The following is a 19,303-nucleotide window of genomic DNA, read 5'->3' on the forward strand; positions in this document are numbered from 1 at the left end:
TTCATTGATCTTAAACTTTGAAATCTAGAGCGCTGAGAAATCTAGAATCTCAGCTTTGGCCACTTGATTTCAGTTTCTGCCTCAGTCCCTGACTTTGTCTTGGAATCTTGCACCCAGGCTGCTTTTGATTCAAGGCCTAGTTTTAAAGAAGCCCACCCTTCTGTGTGCCCACCACTTATCTCCAAGCTCACTTTCTTCCTCTAGTTTCAGCCAGAGAGGCCTGGAGGGTCACACCTCAATTCAGGGTCTCCCCCCAGAGACGGGCTTGGGAGCCTGTTCTGGAGGCCCAGACCAGGCCTGGTTCCTGACCGGCTGCAGAGCCCATCGCCAGCATGGGGGAGGGCTAGGGTCGGTCGCCAGCCCTCCACAAAAGCCACTGCCCAAAAGCCATCTACCAGGACTGATTTCAAGTTCATTGCCGTTAGAATTAACTTTTATTATTTCCCATAAAACTTAATAAAGAGCTCCGAAGCATTTCTTAAAAAGCTCCTTAAAGTCATACAGTTCAAAACATTCATAATCAGCGAAAGTGAAAGCGTGGCAGCCAGCCCATCTTGAATCTGCCTTCTTTCTGGAATAACATATAGACGTATTTAGAAAACTAGGCGGGTCTTTAAGATACGGCTCCTGGAGTGAGGGAGATGCGAGTTCATGAGACTTCCGCGTAGCCAGAGCAGCGGGCTTCGGCTGTTCCCTCTTGATGCCAGGGCGGGGGTGGGGGGACTCTGAAGGTGGGTGGCGGGGCCCAGGTGTCCTCCTCGAGGTGGAAGCCAGGCTGGGCGGCATGGGCAATGCCAGCCAGAGGGAGGGGCGGCCTGGGGGCCTGGGGGACGCGCTCTGACTCTACACAAGCTGAGGTGCCCTGTCCCCCAGCTCCGGGTCCTCCGGCATCATGATCATGGTGACGGGGGTGGGGCTGCTGGGCACAGGGGCCTTCGTGGGGGTGCAGACCCCCATCTCTCTGATGACTGGGGTCCCCTCCTCCCCACACTCTTCCTTGATGCCCGGCAGGCTCTCAGGCGCCTGGACGAACGGCATCACTGCCAGCGTGCGGGGCACCTGCTGGATGTCCAGCTCGCCGTCCAGCTCGCCGTCCAGCCCTCCAGGGACGTTGATGACTGTGGACTCCATGGTCCAGGGCTCCTGGTGGCTGGGGACAGTGTCCTGGTGCACCTGAGGCCACACGTCCTGGTCACGGCCCTGCAGCGGGGACGGCAGCTGGAGGGTTTCCAGGACAGACTCTGCAGCTGGGATCCTGGTGGAAAAGGACCCCTGGACGCGGGACTCAGCTGGTTCAGGTCCCTGGGCTCCTGCAGAGAAAGGAGACATCCCCGTGAGCACCTCAGGGCAGGGATGGGAGTGGAGCCCAGACACCGCACAGGGCCCTGCACGCAGGCCCCAGACAGCGGGAACCAGTGCTGGCAGCAGAGCGCAGGCTCTGCCCCGTGCGCCCCTTCCTGCCCCTCGCGCGTCTGTGCCCCGTGCGCCCCTTCCTGCCCCTCGCGCGTCTGTGCCCCGTGCGCCTCTTGCTGCCCCTCGCGCGTCTGTGAGCTCAGCCCCGTGCTCCCCTTCCTGCCCCTCGCGCGTCTGTGCCCTGTGCGCCTCTTCCTGCCCCTCGCGCGTCTGTGAGCTCTGTTTCGTTCTTTCTCAAACGTGTTTTGCTCATGCTCAGCTGCGTCCGACTCTTTGCGACCCCATGGACAGTAGCCCACCAGGCTCCTCTGTCCATGGGATTTTCCAGGCAAGGGTACTGGAGCAGGTTGCCATTTCCTTCTCCGGGGCATCTTGCTGATCTAGGGATGGAATCTGGGTCTCCTGCTTTTGGCAGTTCGGCCTTTACCACTGAGCCACCAGGGAAGCCCCTCAAACGTGTTTGGTAATTAACAGTTTTCTGTTCTCTTCAGATACTTTGAACTTTGTCTTTTATTTCTCTAAGCAAAGTAAACCCTGTAGTTATTTGGTGGTTTCACCTGCTGAGTCCCGAGGCCCTTGGGCTGTTTCTCCCGTGGTTTTGCTGACTCTCACTCAGGGGCCTTGTCTCCACGGGGCGTCGGCCACTTGGACAAGGAGCGGCCTGTTTTCCGTGTTCTGTCCGTGTCGTCCGCAAGGAAGCAGCGTTGCATGATGAAGGGCGAGTCTCAGAGGGTCACCCCCTTTCACAAAGTCGGGTTGGCCAGGGTCCAAGAGTCAGCAGTGATTTTGCTCTCTTCCCCTCTCCCCAAGGGTTGAGGCTGGGGGTGGAGTGTTGGGGCCCTCTTGTTCACCTCTACACCTGGGGGTCCCGGTTTTATGGGACAGCTTAACCCGTAAAGCAAGTCAGCCCTGGACTTGGCCCTCTGTTTCTGCCTCCTGCACGTCTGTGAAGGTTAAACTCAGCGGGGCTGGTGCCCTGGGCGTCCCTCTGCCTCAGTCCCCGCCCAAGACGCCCTTACCTCCCAGCGGGTTCACCGCGCACAGGAGACCCTCCCCACGTGCGGGGCACGCCCCGCGCCCACCCCGCGCCTCTCCTCCTCGGAGCCAGTCTGCTCGCTCAGGCTCGCGGAGCGACCTCCCTTCTTCTCCACCAGTTTCCCTGACAGCATGTCTGTATTTTGTGGTCCTTACGTGGAACCACGTAGACATCAAACTAGCCCTCCCGGCCGCCCGCTCCCTCCCAGGGTTGGAGGCGCCAAGCCCCACGTCAGGCGTTTTGAAGAGTTAACAGCTCAGGTGTCCTGTACTCAGGGACGCACGCTCGTGAGCAGCTAGCGTCGTGAACGTTCATTGTTGAAAAGCTGAGTGGTGGATGTTGTTTACACTCTGAAAGGATGAAGACTCACGAATGAAGAGGTCTGTGTGAAAGCTCTGGAGACCCTGGCGGGCGGGGTGCGGCGGGGCTGAGCCCGAGTGTCTGCAGGACCCTGCCCTGCAGCCACCACAAGCTCAGCTGCCGTCACTCTTGGGCTCCTCAGCTCGGGTGGGGCCACAGGAGAGGACACCAGAGCGGCCCTCAGCCCGGGCAGACATTTGCTGCTGCTGCTTAGACCCGTGCCCAGCTTCACCTCTGGAGCCCACCACTGTCTGGCACTCAGCAGGGGCAGGGGCTGTCTACGGACCTCCTGGCAGGCTCCCCCTTGTCTGCAATCACAGACACAAGGGTCCCAGCCCTGGCTTTCTCTGGTGATTTCTCTCCTTCTTTTTCTTTTGAGAATATTGGACATTCTAGACAATCAAATGTAGGTAGATCTCGACGTGCCCAGACTGCGGAGGGTCTCACCTGATGCGGAGGCTTGGTTTGCAGCCACGTCTCCTGCTCGAAGTTGCTTTCTTTCTCTCTGGTCCTTTGTGTTCTACAGAAGAGAAATCACAGGGAATCCACGATGTAGGGTTTGTCATACTGTCGAGGAGAACAAAGCAGGTGACGCTTCAGAGACAGTCGGGTCTGCGCCCCACCCCCCGTGAGCTGCGGTGGTCACCGAGAGCTTCAGGACCTTCCCCTCGACCTGGGGCTGGAACCTGGCAGCCTCAGCGAGAGGCTGACCCTCCTCCAGCCTGTGCGTCAGGACGGACACAGGTGTGCTTTGTCTGATGCGTGTGAGGGCCTCAGGAAGCCAGGGAGACCCCTGTGATTCCTGGCACGAGAAAGGCTGGCTGCTCCCTGTGCGGGGCTCTGCCTACCAAGAAGCCTGAGCATTTCACCTGTATCTGAACACAGGCATGTGTCTCCTGCCCTGGCCCTGCAGACCAACGGCGGTGTTGTCCTGTGTCCGCCGGCTGGCAGGTCGGAGGGGTGACCGCAGTTCTTGCCAGACTCGCCAAAGGGTCAGGGATGCGCTCACTCCAGCTTTCAGTGGCGCACGTGCGGTCCCAGAGACTGGGCCTGTGCAAAACTTCTGAGAGTCTGGACAGACTCACAAGCAGATCTGTTGCTGGGAGACTTCTCAGTCCAAACAGCACATCTGTAAATACTCTCGACCCTTCCCTGGTCCAGGACTTTAAAATTATCATCAAGGTACAAATATCGATAGATAACGTGAGTGCATGAAGATACAACTTCAGGGGAAACAAGGAGGGACGCCTCGCTGGGCCAGAAGCACCGACACCCCAAGAGGAGAAAGCAAAGGCCCAGAGGAGGCTGCTGTGGATGGCGGGTGAGGCTCTCGTGGAATCCACCACGAGGGAGGCGGGGTGGCCGTGGCAGTGGGGGTCCCAATGGGCCGCAGCAGGCCCAGCGGCCAGGCAGGCAGCAGGTCGCTGCTGCAAAACCTCCTGAATCCACAGCAACAGCGGGGTGCCTGCCCCGCATGAAAACGGTAACCTCAGCGGACAGAGGGCAGTGTGAGCGCACACACATGCAAGGGCGTGGCGCCCAGGAAGCGGAGATGGGTCGAGGTGTCACCAAACACCCAAGCCCCGCTGGGAATCAGGACCAAAGTGCTGCTGTGAAGAGGAGAACGCAACGCAGCAGGTGGAGGAGGCGCTGGAGGCTGTGGAGCAGAGCCTGCAGGAGGACGTGGGGGCTGGTGGGGTGGGGCTGTGCATCAAAGCACACAGGGGTCTGCCAAAAGGAAAGGGGAGCTGTCAGAACCCAGAAGCTTGCTCTCCACCGAGGGGCTTCCCAGGTGGCACTACTGGTAAGAAACCTGCCTGCCAGTGCAGGAGAGCTAAGAAATACAGGCTCAATCCCTGGACCAGGAAGATCCCCTGGAGGAGGAAACGGCAATGCACCGCAGTATTCTCGCCTGGAAAACCCCATTGACAGAGGAGCCTGGTGGGCTACAGTCCACGGGGTCCAGCTGCAGCTTCAAGGCAGGGCAGCCCCACTCCCTACTCTGTGCAGTGCTGGTGGCTGGCGCGTTGCACGTGTGGGGTGTGCACTCTGGCTGGCCCGGCCCTGCCCTGAGGGATGGGCACAGCTGCTGCCTGGTTCTGGCCCCCTCGGCAGCAACAGCCTCCCAAGTGCGGCCCCAGTGGAAGACTTAGAGGCGGGACCTCCCCCTCCTGCTCGCAGCAGACGGTCAAGGATGTCTCCCCGGGCCACAGGCTGACCAGACAGGCGACGGAAGAAAATTTTCAGTGGCAAGAAACACACTCTTTGCAAAATTCAGCCTTCAACAGGCAAAAATCTATAATCCCCAAGGAACAAATCTGACTTCCATGGTTATCACATGATTTATTACAAAGAAATAGGAAGTCCGGACTTTCAAGTTAATAGTCAAGAATATTAAATCAGCTGTCTCAGAAATACTCAATGAGTCAGGGGACATCAAGGATGAAGAATTAAAGGACATCAGGATAATAGTGTAAGAACAGATCAGAATATCAACAAAGAAGTAGAAATTATGAACAGAAACGAAACAAATTCTAGAGCTAAAAAGTTTGAAATTTAAAATTGAATTGAAATTACAATTGAAATTTAAAAATTCACTAGAGGAGCTCAACAGATTTGACGAGTGAAAAAAGGATCCAAAAAAAAAAACTTGACTAAACTGAAATTATTAACATCCAGTCTGAACTGTAAAGAAAAAACAATGAAAGGAAGTGAACGGAGCCTGGTGGGCCTGTGGGTCTCCATCAAAGATATCAAGATACACCTTGTAGGATTCCCAGGAGGAGGAGAGAGAAACAGAGCAGAAAAATTGCTGAATAAATAATGAAAACTTCCCAAAACGGATAAAATCATGAATCTACACATCCAATCTATACTCTCCATGAAGAGCACGAAAAGGCAAAGATAGGACGCTGAAAGAGGGACTCCCCAGGTTGGCAGGTGCCCTATATGCTACTGGAGAAGAGGGGAGAAGTAGCTCCACAAAGAATGAAGAGACGGAGCCAAAGCAAAAAATCCACAATGCCCAGCTGTCAATGTGACTGGTGGTGGAAGTAAAGCCCGATGCTGTAAAAAAATATTGAGTAGGAACCTGGAATGTTAGGTCTATTAATCAAGGTAAATTGGAAGTGGTCAAACAGGAGATGGCAAGAGTGAACACCTACATTTTAGCAATCAGTGAACTAAAATGGACCGGAATAGGTGAATTTAATTCAGATGACCACTATATCTACAACTGTGGGCAAGAATCCCTTAGATGAAGTGGAGTAGCCATCATAGTCAACAAAAGAGTCTGAAATGCAGCACTTGGATGCAGTCTCAAAAATGACAGAATGATCTCTGTTCGTTTCCAAGGCAAACCATTCCATATCACAGTAATCCAAGTCTATGCCCCGACCAGTAATACCAAAGAAGCAGAAATTGAATGGTTCTATGAAGACCTACAGGACCATCTAGAAAGTGAAAGTGAAAGTCACTCAGTTGTGTCTGACCCTTTGTGACCCCAAGGACTATACAGTCCACGGAATTCTCCAGGCCAGAATACCAGAGTGGGTAGCCTTTCCCTTCTCCAGGGGATCTTCCCAACCCAGGGATCGAACCCAGGTCACCCACATTGCAGGCAGATTCTTTACCAGTTGAGCCACAAGGGAAGCCCAAGAATACTGGAGTGGGTAGCCTATCCCTTCTCCAGGGGATCTTCCCAACCCAGGAATGGAACTGGGGTCTCCTGCATTGTAGGCGGATTCTTTACCAATTGAGCCCCCAGGGAAGCCCTTCTAGACCTTCTAGAACTAAACACCCAAAAAAGATGTCCTTTTCATCACAGGGGACCAGGATGCAAAAGTAGGAAGTAAAGAGACACCTGGAGTAACAGGGAAGTTCGGCCTTGGAGTACAGAATGAAGCAGGGCAAAGGCGAACAGAGTTTTGCCAAGAGGACACACTGGTCAGAGCAAACACCCTCTTCCAATGACACAAGAGAAGACTCTACAAATGGACATCACCAGATGGTCAACACCGAAATCAGATTGATTATATTCTTGGCAGCTGAAGATGGAGAAGCTCTATACAGTCAGCAAAAACAATACTGGGAGCTGACTGTGGCTCAGATCACGAACTCCTTATTACTAGATTCAGACTTAAATTGAAGAAAATAGGGAAAACCACTAGACCGTTCAGGTATGGCCTAAATCAAATCTCTTACGATTATACAGTAGAAGTGAGAAATAGATTCAAGAAATTAGATCTGATAGACAGAGTCCCTGAAGAACTATAGATGGAGGATTGTAAATTGTACAGGAAGTGGTGATCAAAACCATCCCTAAGAAAAAGAAATGCAAAAAGGCAACATGGCTGTCTGAGGAGGCCTTACAAGTAGCTGAAAAAGAAGAGAAGCAAAAGGCAAAGGAGAAACAAAGATATACCCATCTGATGCAGAGCTCCAAAGAAGAGCAAGGAGAGAGAAGAAAGCCTTCCTCAGTGATCAATGCAAAGAAATAGAGGAAAACAACAGAACGGGAAACACTAGAGATCGCTTCAAGAAAATTAGAGATACCAAGGGAACATTTCATGCAAAGATGGGCACGATAAAGGAAAGAAATTGTATGGACCAAACAGAAGCAGAAGATATTAAGAAGAGGCGACACAAGAACTATACAAAAAGATCTTCATGACCCAGATAACCACGATGGTATGGTCATTCACCTAGGGCCAGACATCCTGGAGTGCGATGTCAAGTGAGTCTTAGGAAGCATCACTACTAACAAAGCTAGAGGAGGTGATGGAATTCCAGCTGAGCTATTTCAGATCCTAAAAGATGATGCTGTGAAAGTGCTGCACTCAATACGCCAGCAAATTTGGAAAACTCAGCAGTGGCCACAGCACTGGAAAAGGTCAGTTCTCATTCAAATCCCAGAGAAAAGCAATACCAAAGAATGTTCCAACTACCGCACAATTGCACTCATCTCACACACTAGCAAAGTAATGCTCAAAATTCTTCAAGCCAGGCTTCAACAGTACATGAACCAAGAACTTCCTTCCATATGTTCAATCTGGATTTAGAAAAGGAAGAGGAACCAGAGCTCAAATTGCCAACATCTGTTGGATCATAGAAAAAGCAAGAGAATTCCAGAAAAAAAATCTACTTTTCTGCTTCATTAACTATGCCAAAGCCTTTGACTGTGTGGACCACAGCAAACAGTGGAAAATTCTTCGAGAGATGGGAATACCAGACCACCTGACCTGCTTCCTGAGAAACCTGTATGCAGGTCAGGAAGCAACAGGTAAAACAGGACATGGAACAACAGACAGGCTCAGATTGGGAAAGGCGTCCGTCAAGGCTGTGTACCGTCACCTGCTTATTTAACTTCTATGCAGAGAACATCATGGGAAACGCTGGGCTGGAAGAAGCACAAGCTGGAATCAAGATTGCCGGGAGAAATACCAATAACCTCAGATATGCAGGGGACACCACCCTAATGGCAGAAATTGAAGAGAAACTAAAGAGCCTCTTGATAAAGGTGAAAGAGGAGAGTGAAAAGCTGGCTTATAACTCAGCATTCAAAAAACTAAGATCATGGCACCTGGTTCCATCACTTCATGACAAATAAATGGGGAAACAATGGAAACAGTGACAGACTTTATTTTCTTGGGCTCCAAAATCACTGCAGATGATGACTGCAGCCATGAAATTAAAAGATGCTTGCTCCTTGGAAGAAAAGCATATTAAACCAACCTAGAAGGCATATTAAAAAGCAGAGACATTACTTTGCCAACAAAGGTCCCATATAGTCAAAGTTATGGTTTTTCCAGTAGTCATGTATGGATGTGAGGGTTGGACCATAAAGAAGGCTGAGCGCCAAAGAAGGACTGATGCTGAAGCTCCCATCCTTTGGCCACCTGATGTGAAGAGCTGACTCATTAGAAAAGACCCTGATGCTGGGAAAGATTGAAGGCAGGAGGAGAAGGGGACGCCAGAGGATGAGATGGTCGGGTGGCATCACTGACTCAATGGACATGTTGAGCAAGCTCCAGGAGATGTGAAGGACAGGGAAGCCTGGCATGCTACATTCCATGGGGTCGCAAAGACACAACTGAGCGACTGAACAACAGCAACACAGTCAAGAAGCTTAACTTAACTCCAAGCAAGATAAACTAAAAAAACTCTCAGTGAGATATATTACAGCCAATTTCTTAGAACTTAGAGAGAATTTTGAAAGCAGCAAGAGAGAGAGCTAATCACAAAGGAGAGCTCCTCAGTGTGATAAACAGTGACTCTTCATCAGATTCCATGCAGGCCAGAAGGCACTGGGGTGGCATGAGGTCATGAAGGGAAAAAAAAACTGCCAACCAAGAATTCCAAAGCCCCCAAAGCTATCTTTTGAGAATGATGGAGAAACTAAGACATTTTCAGGTAAACAAGGGCTGAGGGACTTCATTACAATAGACCTGCCACACAAGAAATGCTGAAAAGACACACAGTTTACTAGTCTCTCCACATTCTTCAGGTTAAAATGAAGAGATGCTGCTGCTGCTGCTACTAAGTGTCCGACTCTGTGCGACCCCATAGATGGCAGCCCACCAGGCTCCTCTGTCCCTGGGATTCTCCAGGCAAGAACACTGGAGTGGGTTGCCATTTCCTTCTCCAATGCATGAAAGTGAAAAGTGAAAGGGAAGTCGCTCAGTCGTGTCCAACTCTTAGCGACCCCATGGACTGCAGCCTACCAGGCTCCTCCGTCCCTGGGATTTTCCAGGCAAGAGTACTGGAGTGGGGTGCCATTGCCTTCTCCGTAAAGGTAACTACAAAAGTTAATTTATAAGCCAGTACTATTGTACTTTGATTCGTAACACTTCCCCTTTTCTATATGATTTAAAGATAGATGCATAAAACTAATTATAAATCTTTGTTCATGGGCACACAGTATACAAATATGTAATCTGTGACATTAACAACATAAAGGAGGAGAGATGGAAATGTATGAGAATAGAGTCTTGGAACACTATTGAATACTGAATTAAAATACTATTGAAACTGAATTAGTATTATTCAATAAAGTATAACTTTACTGTTATAAATTTAGAATGTTCATTGTAATCCTCAAGGTAACCATTAAGAAGATGACTAAAGGCCTTTAGAAAAGGAAGAAGGTAATCAATGGGTACCACATAAAAATTCAATTAAATATAGAAAGTCAGTTGTATTTATTCCTCGACTCCTAATGGAGGAATTGAGGAACAATATATATATAATAGCTGAGTAGCAGAAGTAAATCCTTATCTACTGGTTAATTACCTTAAACATGAATGAAGCAGGAAACAGTAGAAATCCCATGGGAACTGGGGAGCCAGACCCCTGCTTCACACCACACACACCAACCACAGATAGGAAAGGACCCAGCTCTCAAGACCAGCATGTTAAACTTTCGGTAGGAAGTATCGAAGACTCTCCCTTAGGTCTTTGGGTGCAAGATTTGTGAACACAGCCCCAAAGCACTATCTTTGAAATATTCCTAATTGTGACCCCCGGGCCCGCGGGCTCACCTGGGGTGGTGGGGAGCTCTCAGGGGTGACGGTGCTGACGGAGCTCAGGCTGGAGCACCTGGAGAGCGCAGGCAGGAACTCCTTCCGCTTGATTCTGCTGGACGGAGACAGACATGGGGCGGCGCCACGAGGGAGCCGGGGGGCGGGGCTGGGGGTGTCTGAGGGCTGCAGGGGAGAGTGTGTGTGTGCCCGTGTGCATGTGTGTGCGCGCTCACGCGTGTGTGCCTGTCTGCGTGTGTGTGAACCGTCAGAAGGGCTGCCTACACTTCCACAGACAAAGGTCAAACGAGCGTGATGCCTGGTGTCCGTCCAGCTGAGGCGCCAGCCGTGAGCAGGGTGACCGTGAGGGGTCGTGCCTTCCAGGCTGGGGCAGAGCTGAGAGCCAGAGTCAGTGACTGAAATCCGCACAGGGGTTTCCTGCCCCAAATGCTCCGTCACAGATGCTCGCTCTCCTAGGAGACCTGCGCTGAGGCGCACCCCCAGCCCCCGTCGGGTAGAAAGGCTGGCAACTCACCGCACTGCGGACGTGCTTCGGCCGGCACTAGCTTCCTGCGGGCAGGGGGGGAGGAGCAGCTGGTCAGGAGGAGCCAAGCCCCACCCTGGATGTCGTGTCAGGGCGCCTGGGGGCCCCGGGTCCAGGCAGGGCGCTGGAGGATGGCGCCTGGCCCCACCCTCGAGCTCTGGCTGAGCTGCGTCCCCTCTCTTCCGTGATTGAAGTCCTGTCCCTCGTGATGCAGCACGTGACCATCCTTGGAAACGGGGCCCCACGGAGGCTATTAACAGTGGAGCCAGGTCACCCGTGTGGGTCCCGGAGCACGAGGCCTCATGTCCTCTTGGGAGGACGAGCTCGGGATGAAGACCATGTGCCCAGGTGGCACTGAGGGCTCAGAGGTACCAGCCCTGGCGGTGCCCTGACCGCAGACTTCTAGCTCCAGGATGGGAGAAGAAAGTGAGCTGCCTGGCCAGCCTCTGCAGCCCCAGCAGAGAAACACATGCGTGCATTCGCTTCTCCTTGGTCAGGGCGGGAGCGGGACAGCCCCAGCTCTCAAGGCGCCCACCTAACTCCTGGGCACGGGCCTGGCCTCCCCGCCTCTGGCTCAGACTTTGCATCTGTAGGTTGGAGCCTCATGGGCAGGTGTGTGGTGACGCCTCGTGTAGCTCTCATCTGCGCGTCCTCAGGGCCTGATTCTGGGCATCTTTTCAGGTGCTCATTTGCCACCCATAGATCGCTTTCGGTGAAGAGTTCGTTAAAATCTACAGTTTGAACTGTGGTGTTGGAGAAGACTCCTGAGAGTCCCTTGGACTGCAAGGAGATCAAACCAGTCAATCCTGAAGGAAATCAGTCCTGAATATTGATTGGAAGGACTGATGCTGAAGCTCCAATACTTTGGCTGCCTGATGTGAAGAACTGACTCATTGGAAAAGACTCTGATGCTGGGAGGGATTGGGGGCAGGAGGAGAAAGGGATGACGGAGAATGAGATGGTTGGATGGCATCACCGACTCGATGGACATGGGTCTGAGTGAACTCCGGAAGCTGGTGATGGACAGGGAGGCTTGGTGTGCTGTGGTTCATGGGATCACAAAGAGTTGGATACGACTGAGCGACTGACCTGAACTGAACTGAAGTTATTTCAGATCTTTGTTTTTATAAACAACGTTAGAGGGAACGTCTCTGTCATAGAGCTTTGTCTGTTTTTCTAAGATTGGGCTTTAAGTTAATGGTGGTAGACAGCCGATGCTCCCGCGTGCTGAGGGCTGTGCCAGTGGGTCGTCTCCTTTAATCATCACCCACACACTCGGAGGTTTGCGCGGGGTCCCCTGCCCAGGTAACTGCAGAACAGGGTCGGACCCGGGAAGCCTTCGAATCTATTTTAATTCTTGGGAGTGCAATTCCTGGGTCCAAAAGTTTTATCAGTGGGTTTACCCAAAGGAAGACCCTTTAAAAGTAAACCAGTGACCTAAGATGCCTCATGGTGACTGAACTTGCAATTTCAGAGTGCATCTCAAGGTCGTCTCTCACACACAAAGGAGACGAGGGGTGATAACTTGCAGTCATTCACGATGGACGCATAGGTCTTTTTTCTCTTTCATAGGCAGCACTTTGTGTGCCATACCAAAGGAAACCTTACACAGGAAATCAACACAAGATCACACGCGATTTCTCCCAGAAGCAATGAACGGGGAGAAACGAGTGTGTGTCTAAGTGCCGTCTGGACCTGAGAATGGACACAGAACCCTGCTTCACCCACACAAACACGCGTCTCAAAAGTGAACACAGACCCACATGCAGGAGGTCAAACCCTCACCTTCACCCGGGCTGGGACTCGCGCACGACATCAGGTACAAGTGGTGAGTGTGGACCCCGTGTCCTAAGGGGAGGCTTTCGGCTTCTCATCACAAGGTAAGATGCTAGCTGTGAGCTTTCAAGGTGCCCCCTGAGGGAATGGGGGTCTTGTCTTTGCGTTTCCAAGCTGGGGCTGTTTTAAAATCATGCAAGGGAGTTTGTTGCCGTCCGGTCCTCGCTCTGCAGTGACCGCCGCATCCATACGATGGTTGTCCAACCCTAACCAGACCCAGGCCTCAGACGCGGTGCCCGCTGGACTAATGCAGTGTCTCCAGACGGCCACACCCAGGCCTGCGAGGACCGACAGGAACCGACCGGCCTCTGCCGCTGAAGGCTGACCCGGTGAGGACCCAGGACCAGCACGTCCTCAGGGGCGGACCGTGTCCACGCCGCCGCCCCGGGAGGCCTCGGAGAGCCTGCGCTGCGTGTCCACGCCGCCGCCCCGGGAGGCCTCGGAGAGCCTCGCGCTGCGTGTCCACGCCACTGCCCCGGGAGGCCTCGGAGAGCCTGCGCTGCGTGCCCACGCCGCTGCCCCGGGTGGCCTCGGAGAGCCTGCGCTGCGTGTCCACGCCGCCGCCCCAGGAGGCCTCGGAGAGCCTCGCGCTGCGTGTCCACGCCGCTGCCCCGGGAGGCCTCGGACAGCCTGCGCTGCAGCCGCGGGCTGCTGAGCCCTCGAGGGGCAAACCCGCAGCAGACGGGCTGGGGCCACGCAGACACAGTGCGCTTGGCCCTACAGGCCTCTGTAGCACACGGTTTGCACCTGCTCTCTCGCACGCGTGCCCACCACTGTTCCCGGGCAAGGAGCACGGCCCGAAACACTGCAAACGCTTAAAGTGAGCACGTCGGACCAGCACCTCCTGTGCCGTGCAGTCCTCTGCAGGGTCCTGGGGGGCCGCGCCCCTGCCTCCTGCCCCCACCCCCCGCACCAGGCTCACCTGCTGCGACAAGCAGCTGCTGGCATGGGTGTCGAGGCTGGAGACCTGCCAGTGGTCCAGGGCTGCTGGCAATTGCTGCGTGGACTTCACGCTGGTGGGGACGCACAGGAGAGAGAAAGCACACGTGTCAGCAAACGGGGACTCTTGGGGGCCCAGAAAGTCTCTCTATCCTGGTTTTCCATTTTCCTGAGGACCTCACAGCTTGGGATGGGTCGCGGGATCCCCCTGCCCCAGAAAAGTCAGAAAGCAAGCAGCCCTGCTGATCCCTGGAGCCTCCGACATGGACGGAGAACCGGGGCCTCCTGTCTTAAGCCCCTGTTTTGTGGGAATTCGTCGCACTGAACCTAAAATGCGCACGGGAGGGTCACGTTGAATTATCCACATGTGGTCATCTGAGCCTTGAGGAATGGAGGGCCCGGGAAGGCTAGCTGAGAGAGATCGGAACATGAGGAGGACTGGGACTGCTGCGGCTGGGAGGAGCGAAGCAGGAGGGTGTGAGCCTGTCTCCCGGCGCTCCCGGGGGTCCTCCCCTGCGGGGCAGAGCAGACACCAGGCTCACCTGGCCGGGTTTCTGCTCCAAGGAAACCATGAGAAGATGCCTGCCGGTGTGTCTTCGCGTGTGAGACCGTAATCCTTGTTCATATTCTCATCCTACCCACAACATTTCAGAACAGACGAAACAGGCCAGAAGAAACTCTCTTAGAAACGGCACCGCCACCACCACAGGGACACTTTGTAACGTCCTCCGTAGAGGCTTTCCTCGGAAACGTGCCTGCGGAGCTCCCACACACCGCACGGGTGTGTGCTGGGCGTGTTCCTTCCTTTGGCAGGTGTCACGAGGCTTAGAAACTTCCTCTGACCGCTGTGAACTCGACCCCACTGGCTCTAACGCTCTGAGAGGGCCAGCCTCGGGAGTGGGGCTGGGAATGGCCGTCAGCAGTGCCAACTCGCTCAACGGGACCCAGGAGCTGCGTTACTCGGAGAACGCTCCCTGCCGCCAGAGACTACAGAGTTTACTTCCCGTCTCATCCAGAGGGTTTGTGACCTACTTGTATCACATTTTACCCATTGCTGACCCTTGATTAAATAGGGCCGGCTTCTCTTCCAGGAGAAGGAACACAAGCTGGATTGGAAATGAAAACAAATGTTCCCATAGATATGCACGTGGCACCTGCTCAAGGGGGTGAGTGCACCCGTAAAAGTCTTGTTTTCTTTTAACAGAAAGAACCTCACAATACATGAGGTAAAACAAGCTCCTAAGGAATCTTTCATAAAATAAAACATTGTGTGTGTGTATGTATATGCACAGAAAAGGTACTGGAAAGAAAGATGTAAAAAATACAAATCAATGTCCCAGCAACAGTTATTAGTGGGTGGGGAAATCTGTGTGTTTCTGCTTTTATACTGGGAATTTGTATTTCCAAATTTTGTATAATAAATACGCGTTGATTCTAAAAAAAAAAAAATTTAAGGCAAAAGTCTATCATCCTGGTTCCAGTTAAGTTACTGTCTTTCTTACCAGAAAAGGAAAAAATAGAAAATGTTCTTAGATTTTACTTAAAGGATCATGGTTAAATGATATTTTGAAGTGAAATTCAAAATGATGTGGATTTACATGTTAGTATTGCCAATCAGATTTCTAAGGAAGAAAACCTGGAAGAAAAGTTATTGGGTTGTTTGAAAGAGAACAGGCCTTGCACGGTGAACTGCATTTCCTGGCCAACTGTTAACTAAGCAAGAACCTCAGGAACGCTCAGCCTTTGGGACGCTGCCGAGTGCTGTCTTTCTCTAAGCTCCCCACTCCTGGGGTTCTGTGGGCCCTCTCTGCCCCTCTGAATGCAGGACAGGGACGCAATGACCCCAGGGCCACAGCCCCAGTGCCCCACCCCCGGCTCCAGGCGCCCTTCCTGAAGGCACTCCAGGACCCTTCCCCGCCCCCAAAGGAGACGACTCTGTGCCCCCACCTGGGGCAGCGACGCTGGGAGGAGGCTAGTCCCCCGTGAGTGAAGGTGTATTCAGCACAACGCCAACCCCAAATGCAAGTGACTTGGAACTGGACAAAATCACTTGAAAGTTTACATGGAAAAACAAATGTGCAAGAATTGTCAAAAAATTTGAAAAATGAGAAAGGCTTGGGAGGAATTTGTCTACTAGGGAGTAAAGAGAGGCTGCAGAAGAAAGAGATGACGGAGGCAGAAGCAAGCGGGTCCAGACACGGAGGGTCAGCGGGCCATCTATGCCATGGGGATCACTGAGCTTGTCCCCTCTCTCGTTGTATCCAAAAGCTAAGATGGCCTGAGGATCAAAGTGCAAAGGAAGCAAGTAAAACTGTGAGAATATTACAAAGATTGGAGGAATGTTTGGAAAACTCAGGAGCAAAGAAGGTTTTTAAAAGACAAAATAAAAATTTGACACATTTGGCTTCAGAAAAATTTGTGACCTCTACATTGCAAAAGACACAATAAACTTTTTAAAATGACAGATTGGATGAAATATATTTGAGACACAAAGAACAAAGAATTAATCAGTATTTTCAATAGTCAAAGAGCTCTTAAAATGGATAATATGCAAATACTCCAGTATAAAAATGGGGAAAATATATGAAAACCTAATGCAATGCACACAAGAGAGATTGTCGAACAGTCAAGGCAGACGGAATGATGTACGTTCCCACTGGTGTCAAGAGGAATGCACATATAAACAATTGTTTTACTTGGATAAAACCAAATATACTGTTCTTATGCTGCAGAGTCTGGGGAAACTGGTGGAAGCCTGAGTCCCTCTGGCTTTGGGGAACGTCACCGTGAAGACTTATGAAGGTGTAGCACAGGCAGCCCTTTGCCTGTGGACGTCCGCCAGCAGTACCCGACAACAGGGCCCCTCAGGGGCTCCGCGGTGAAGCGTCCAGCTGCACTGCGCAGGACGCGGGCTCGGTTCCTGCGTCAGGAAGATCCCCTGGAGAAGGCCATGGCCACCCACTCCAGGCTTCTTGCCTGGAGAATTCCATGGACAGAGGAGCCTGGCGGGCTACGGACCACAGGATAGCAAAGAGTCGGACACAACGGAGGCGACTCAGCACACGCGTGCAGCTGACAATGTGGGCACAGAGACACTCCCAGAGAGCTGTCAGAAAAAACCACTGGGAGGCCAGAGCCTCCCGGTCTGTCAGGGCATGGTTCTCCCGTGGAGGACGACAATGCTGCCGATGAGAGGCGGTCGCGTCTGCCCGCAGGGTCACAGGAGCTGCCCTGACGTATGGCTGGGGTGTGAACGAGGGCGCAGCAGACGGACAGGTGTGGTGTCATCTAACCCTGTGAGTTTCATGCGTGGATGGAGCGCGCTGAGAGCTGCTTGGGCGTCACCCTTGAGGTTCTGCTGGGAGTGCCGCTGTCTCTACACTGGTTCACGAGCCCATGTCACGACATATAATGAAGAAGCAGTGAGGAGCTAATCCCAACCAACTCCCACACTTTAAATGGGCAACCAGCCCGGCCTCCTGGCGTGGAGTTGGCGGGGGGGGGGGTTCCGGCGATACCACAGATGACCAAGCCAAAGGGGGTTGCTCTCAACACTTGAAATCGGAGGCATTTGCCCTGCTGGATTTCAGACAGGCTTAGGGCTGGTGACCTTTGCTTCCTTCTGAGTTCTTCCTTCTTGAATGGGTGTGTCTAGCCTATGATGGTCCCCTCAGTGCACTTTGGAAGCAAATGGCTTGTCTGGTTTCACACGTTCACAGATGGAGAGGACTTTGGTCCAGGATGAATCCTGCCCGGAGTCTCAGCCATCACAGATCTGCACGACTTAGGTGACAGGCTTTGGGACTTAGAGCTGATGCTTGAATTCAGGGAAGTTGTGATGCAATGAATTATTCTGTGTGACAGAAGAGAGTGGGCTTTCGGGGGCCAGAGGGCAGACAATGTGGACCAAATTGTGTCTCTTCAAAAACGGTGAGTGGTTGACCCTTGAACAACACGAGTTTGGACTGTGCTGGTTAACACATGTGTGTGTGTGTTTCAGTATACCATTGGCCCTCTGGATTCATGGGTCTCATATCCAAGTATCACCAAAGCTTGGACTGAAATGTCTGTGTTTGGTTGAGCCCTTGGATCCAGAACGCATGGACGTGGATGGCTAACTATGGGACTTGAGCATCGGTGGATTTTGTTAAATGCAAGGACTCCTGGAGCCAACATCCCACAAGTACCAAGGATGACTGCATTGGAGCCCTAAAATGTTAGCATTAACTGATCAACTGACTCAGAATGAGCCGCCCTGACTTTCAGGAGCTTCAGTTCAGTTCAGTCGCTCAGTCGTGTCCGACTCTTTTAGACCCCATGAATCGAAGCACGTCAGGCCTCCCTGTCCATCACCAACTCCCAGAGTTCACTCAGACTCACGTCCATAGAGCAGAAACCAAATGTTATTGGGGACCGTACAGAAGACCCTCAGACGCAACACTGCCCATGTTCTCCGGGTGGCACAGAAGATAGATGAGCGCTGTCTTACTTTCGTGTATTCGTCCGGATGTTAGTTGTAAAGCAGGCTAAGAATTATTGTACTTTTTGCAAAATAAGTAAAACTGAGATATGAGTAATTGTTAGTAATGTTAAGCGATCTATTTGATCTAACTTACCTCTGCACAGATGAACTCAAGTTGGCAACTGATTTCTGTGAGAATAAATAAAAATCAGTAACATTGCACAAGAGATATTGTCGATGTTGAGGTTATTTTTTTGGGAACTTCGCATCTGTTGTTAGTGGACTCACCTGACGCTGCTGCGGGGATGTCTGAGGCCTAGGGAAGGCTCTCACCGAGGGCACAGCTTCTGTCCTCCCCAGCCATGCTGCACACCCAGGGTGGCTTCATTTCTCCTTAGTGAGCGTGAATATATTTGAATTTTAAGAAAACCGCCAAACGGCTTTCCCAAGTGGTGCCGCTGTAAGTCCTCGTCTTACTTTTAATGCGTCAGACACCCAGCTCCTCTAGGGGTTCTCCATCACCTGGTATTGTTGCCTCTTCGGTGTTAGCCATTCCGATTCAGGTGTGCATGAGTGCGTGTGCGCTCAGTCGTGTCTGACTCTGCGACCCCATGGACTGTGGCCCTCCAGGCTCCTCTGTTCATGGAATTTTCCAGGCAAGAATACTGGAGTGGGTGCCATGCCCTCCTCCAGGGGCCATTCTTGACACAGAGATCGAACCTGCGTCTCCTGCCCCGGCAGGCAGGCTCTTCACCACTGTGTCGCCTGGAAGCCCTGACTCCGTGCGGCGGCGTCTTACTGTGGCTTTGATTTGCATTCCCCTAATGTCTAATGGTGTTGACCATCTTTTCATGTGCTTAATTGCCACCCATATATATATACACACATATACGCTGCTGCTGAGTTGCTGCAGTCGTGTCCGACTCTGTGGGACCCCATGGACGGCAGCCCACCAGGCTCCCCCGTCCCTGGGATTCTCCAGGCAAGAACACTGGAGTGGGTTGCCATTTCCTCCTCCAATGCATGAAAGTGAAAAGTGAAAGTGAAGTCGCTCAGTCGTGTCTGACTCTTAGCAACCCCATGGACTGCGGCCCACCAGGCTCTCCAGTCCATGGGATTTTCCAGGCGAGAGTGCTGGAGTGGGTGCCATTGCCTTCTCCGTATATATATATATATATTGGTGCAAAGTTTGTTCA

The 19,303-nt window shown here is 52.3% G+C and overlaps 2 protein-coding genes across 4 annotated transcripts in view; one reads left to right on the forward strand and one right to left on the reverse strand.

Annotated features, from left to right (window-relative positions):
• LOC147350009 (uncharacterized) overlaps window positions 1–12,579 on the forward strand; it is an 18,267-nt gene extending 5,688 nt beyond the window's left edge. The window contains exon 3 of one of the 2 annotated variants that reach the window (XM_086362396.1): window positions 12,443–12,579. The gene's annotated coding sequence lies outside the window, so the exon portion shown is untranslated. Of the gene's footprint in view, window positions 1–1,011; window positions 1,159–12,442 lie in introns of those variants that run through there. The other variant, XM_086362398.1, reaches the window with a different exon arrangement.
• The window catches only part of LOC147350010 (palmitoyltransferase ZDHHC11-like), a 46,305-nt gene continuing 27,417 nt past the window's right edge, over window positions 416–19,303 (reverse strand). Inside the window, exons 9-14 of one of the 2 annotated variants that reach the window (XM_086362391.1) lie at window positions 18,262–18,296; window positions 13,629–13,719; window positions 10,862–10,896; window positions 10,348–10,444; window positions 3,257–3,329; window positions 416–1,310 (exon numbers count right to left, since the gene is read on the reverse strand). In XM_086362391.1, the coding sequence (XP_086218517.1) occupies window positions 844–1,310; window positions 3,257–3,329; window positions 10,348–10,444; window positions 10,862–10,896; window positions 13,629–13,719; window positions 18,262–18,296 (798 nt within the window). In that variant the 3' untranslated portion in view covers window positions 416–843. Of the gene's footprint in view, window positions 1,311–3,256; window positions 3,330–10,347; window positions 10,445–10,861; window positions 10,897–13,628; window positions 13,720–18,042; window positions 18,297–19,303 lie in introns of those variants that run through there. The other variant, XM_086362388.1, reaches the window with a different exon arrangement.

This window comes from Bos grunniens, chromosome 20 (genome assembly GCF_055505025.1).
Source record: "Bos grunniens cultivar Pamir isolate PY7600 chromosome 20, Bosgru_T2T1.0, whole genome shotgun sequence".
In the NCBI taxonomy this organism is placed as follows: Eukaryota; Metazoa; Chordata; class Mammalia; order Artiodactyla; family Bovidae; genus Bos; species Bos grunniens.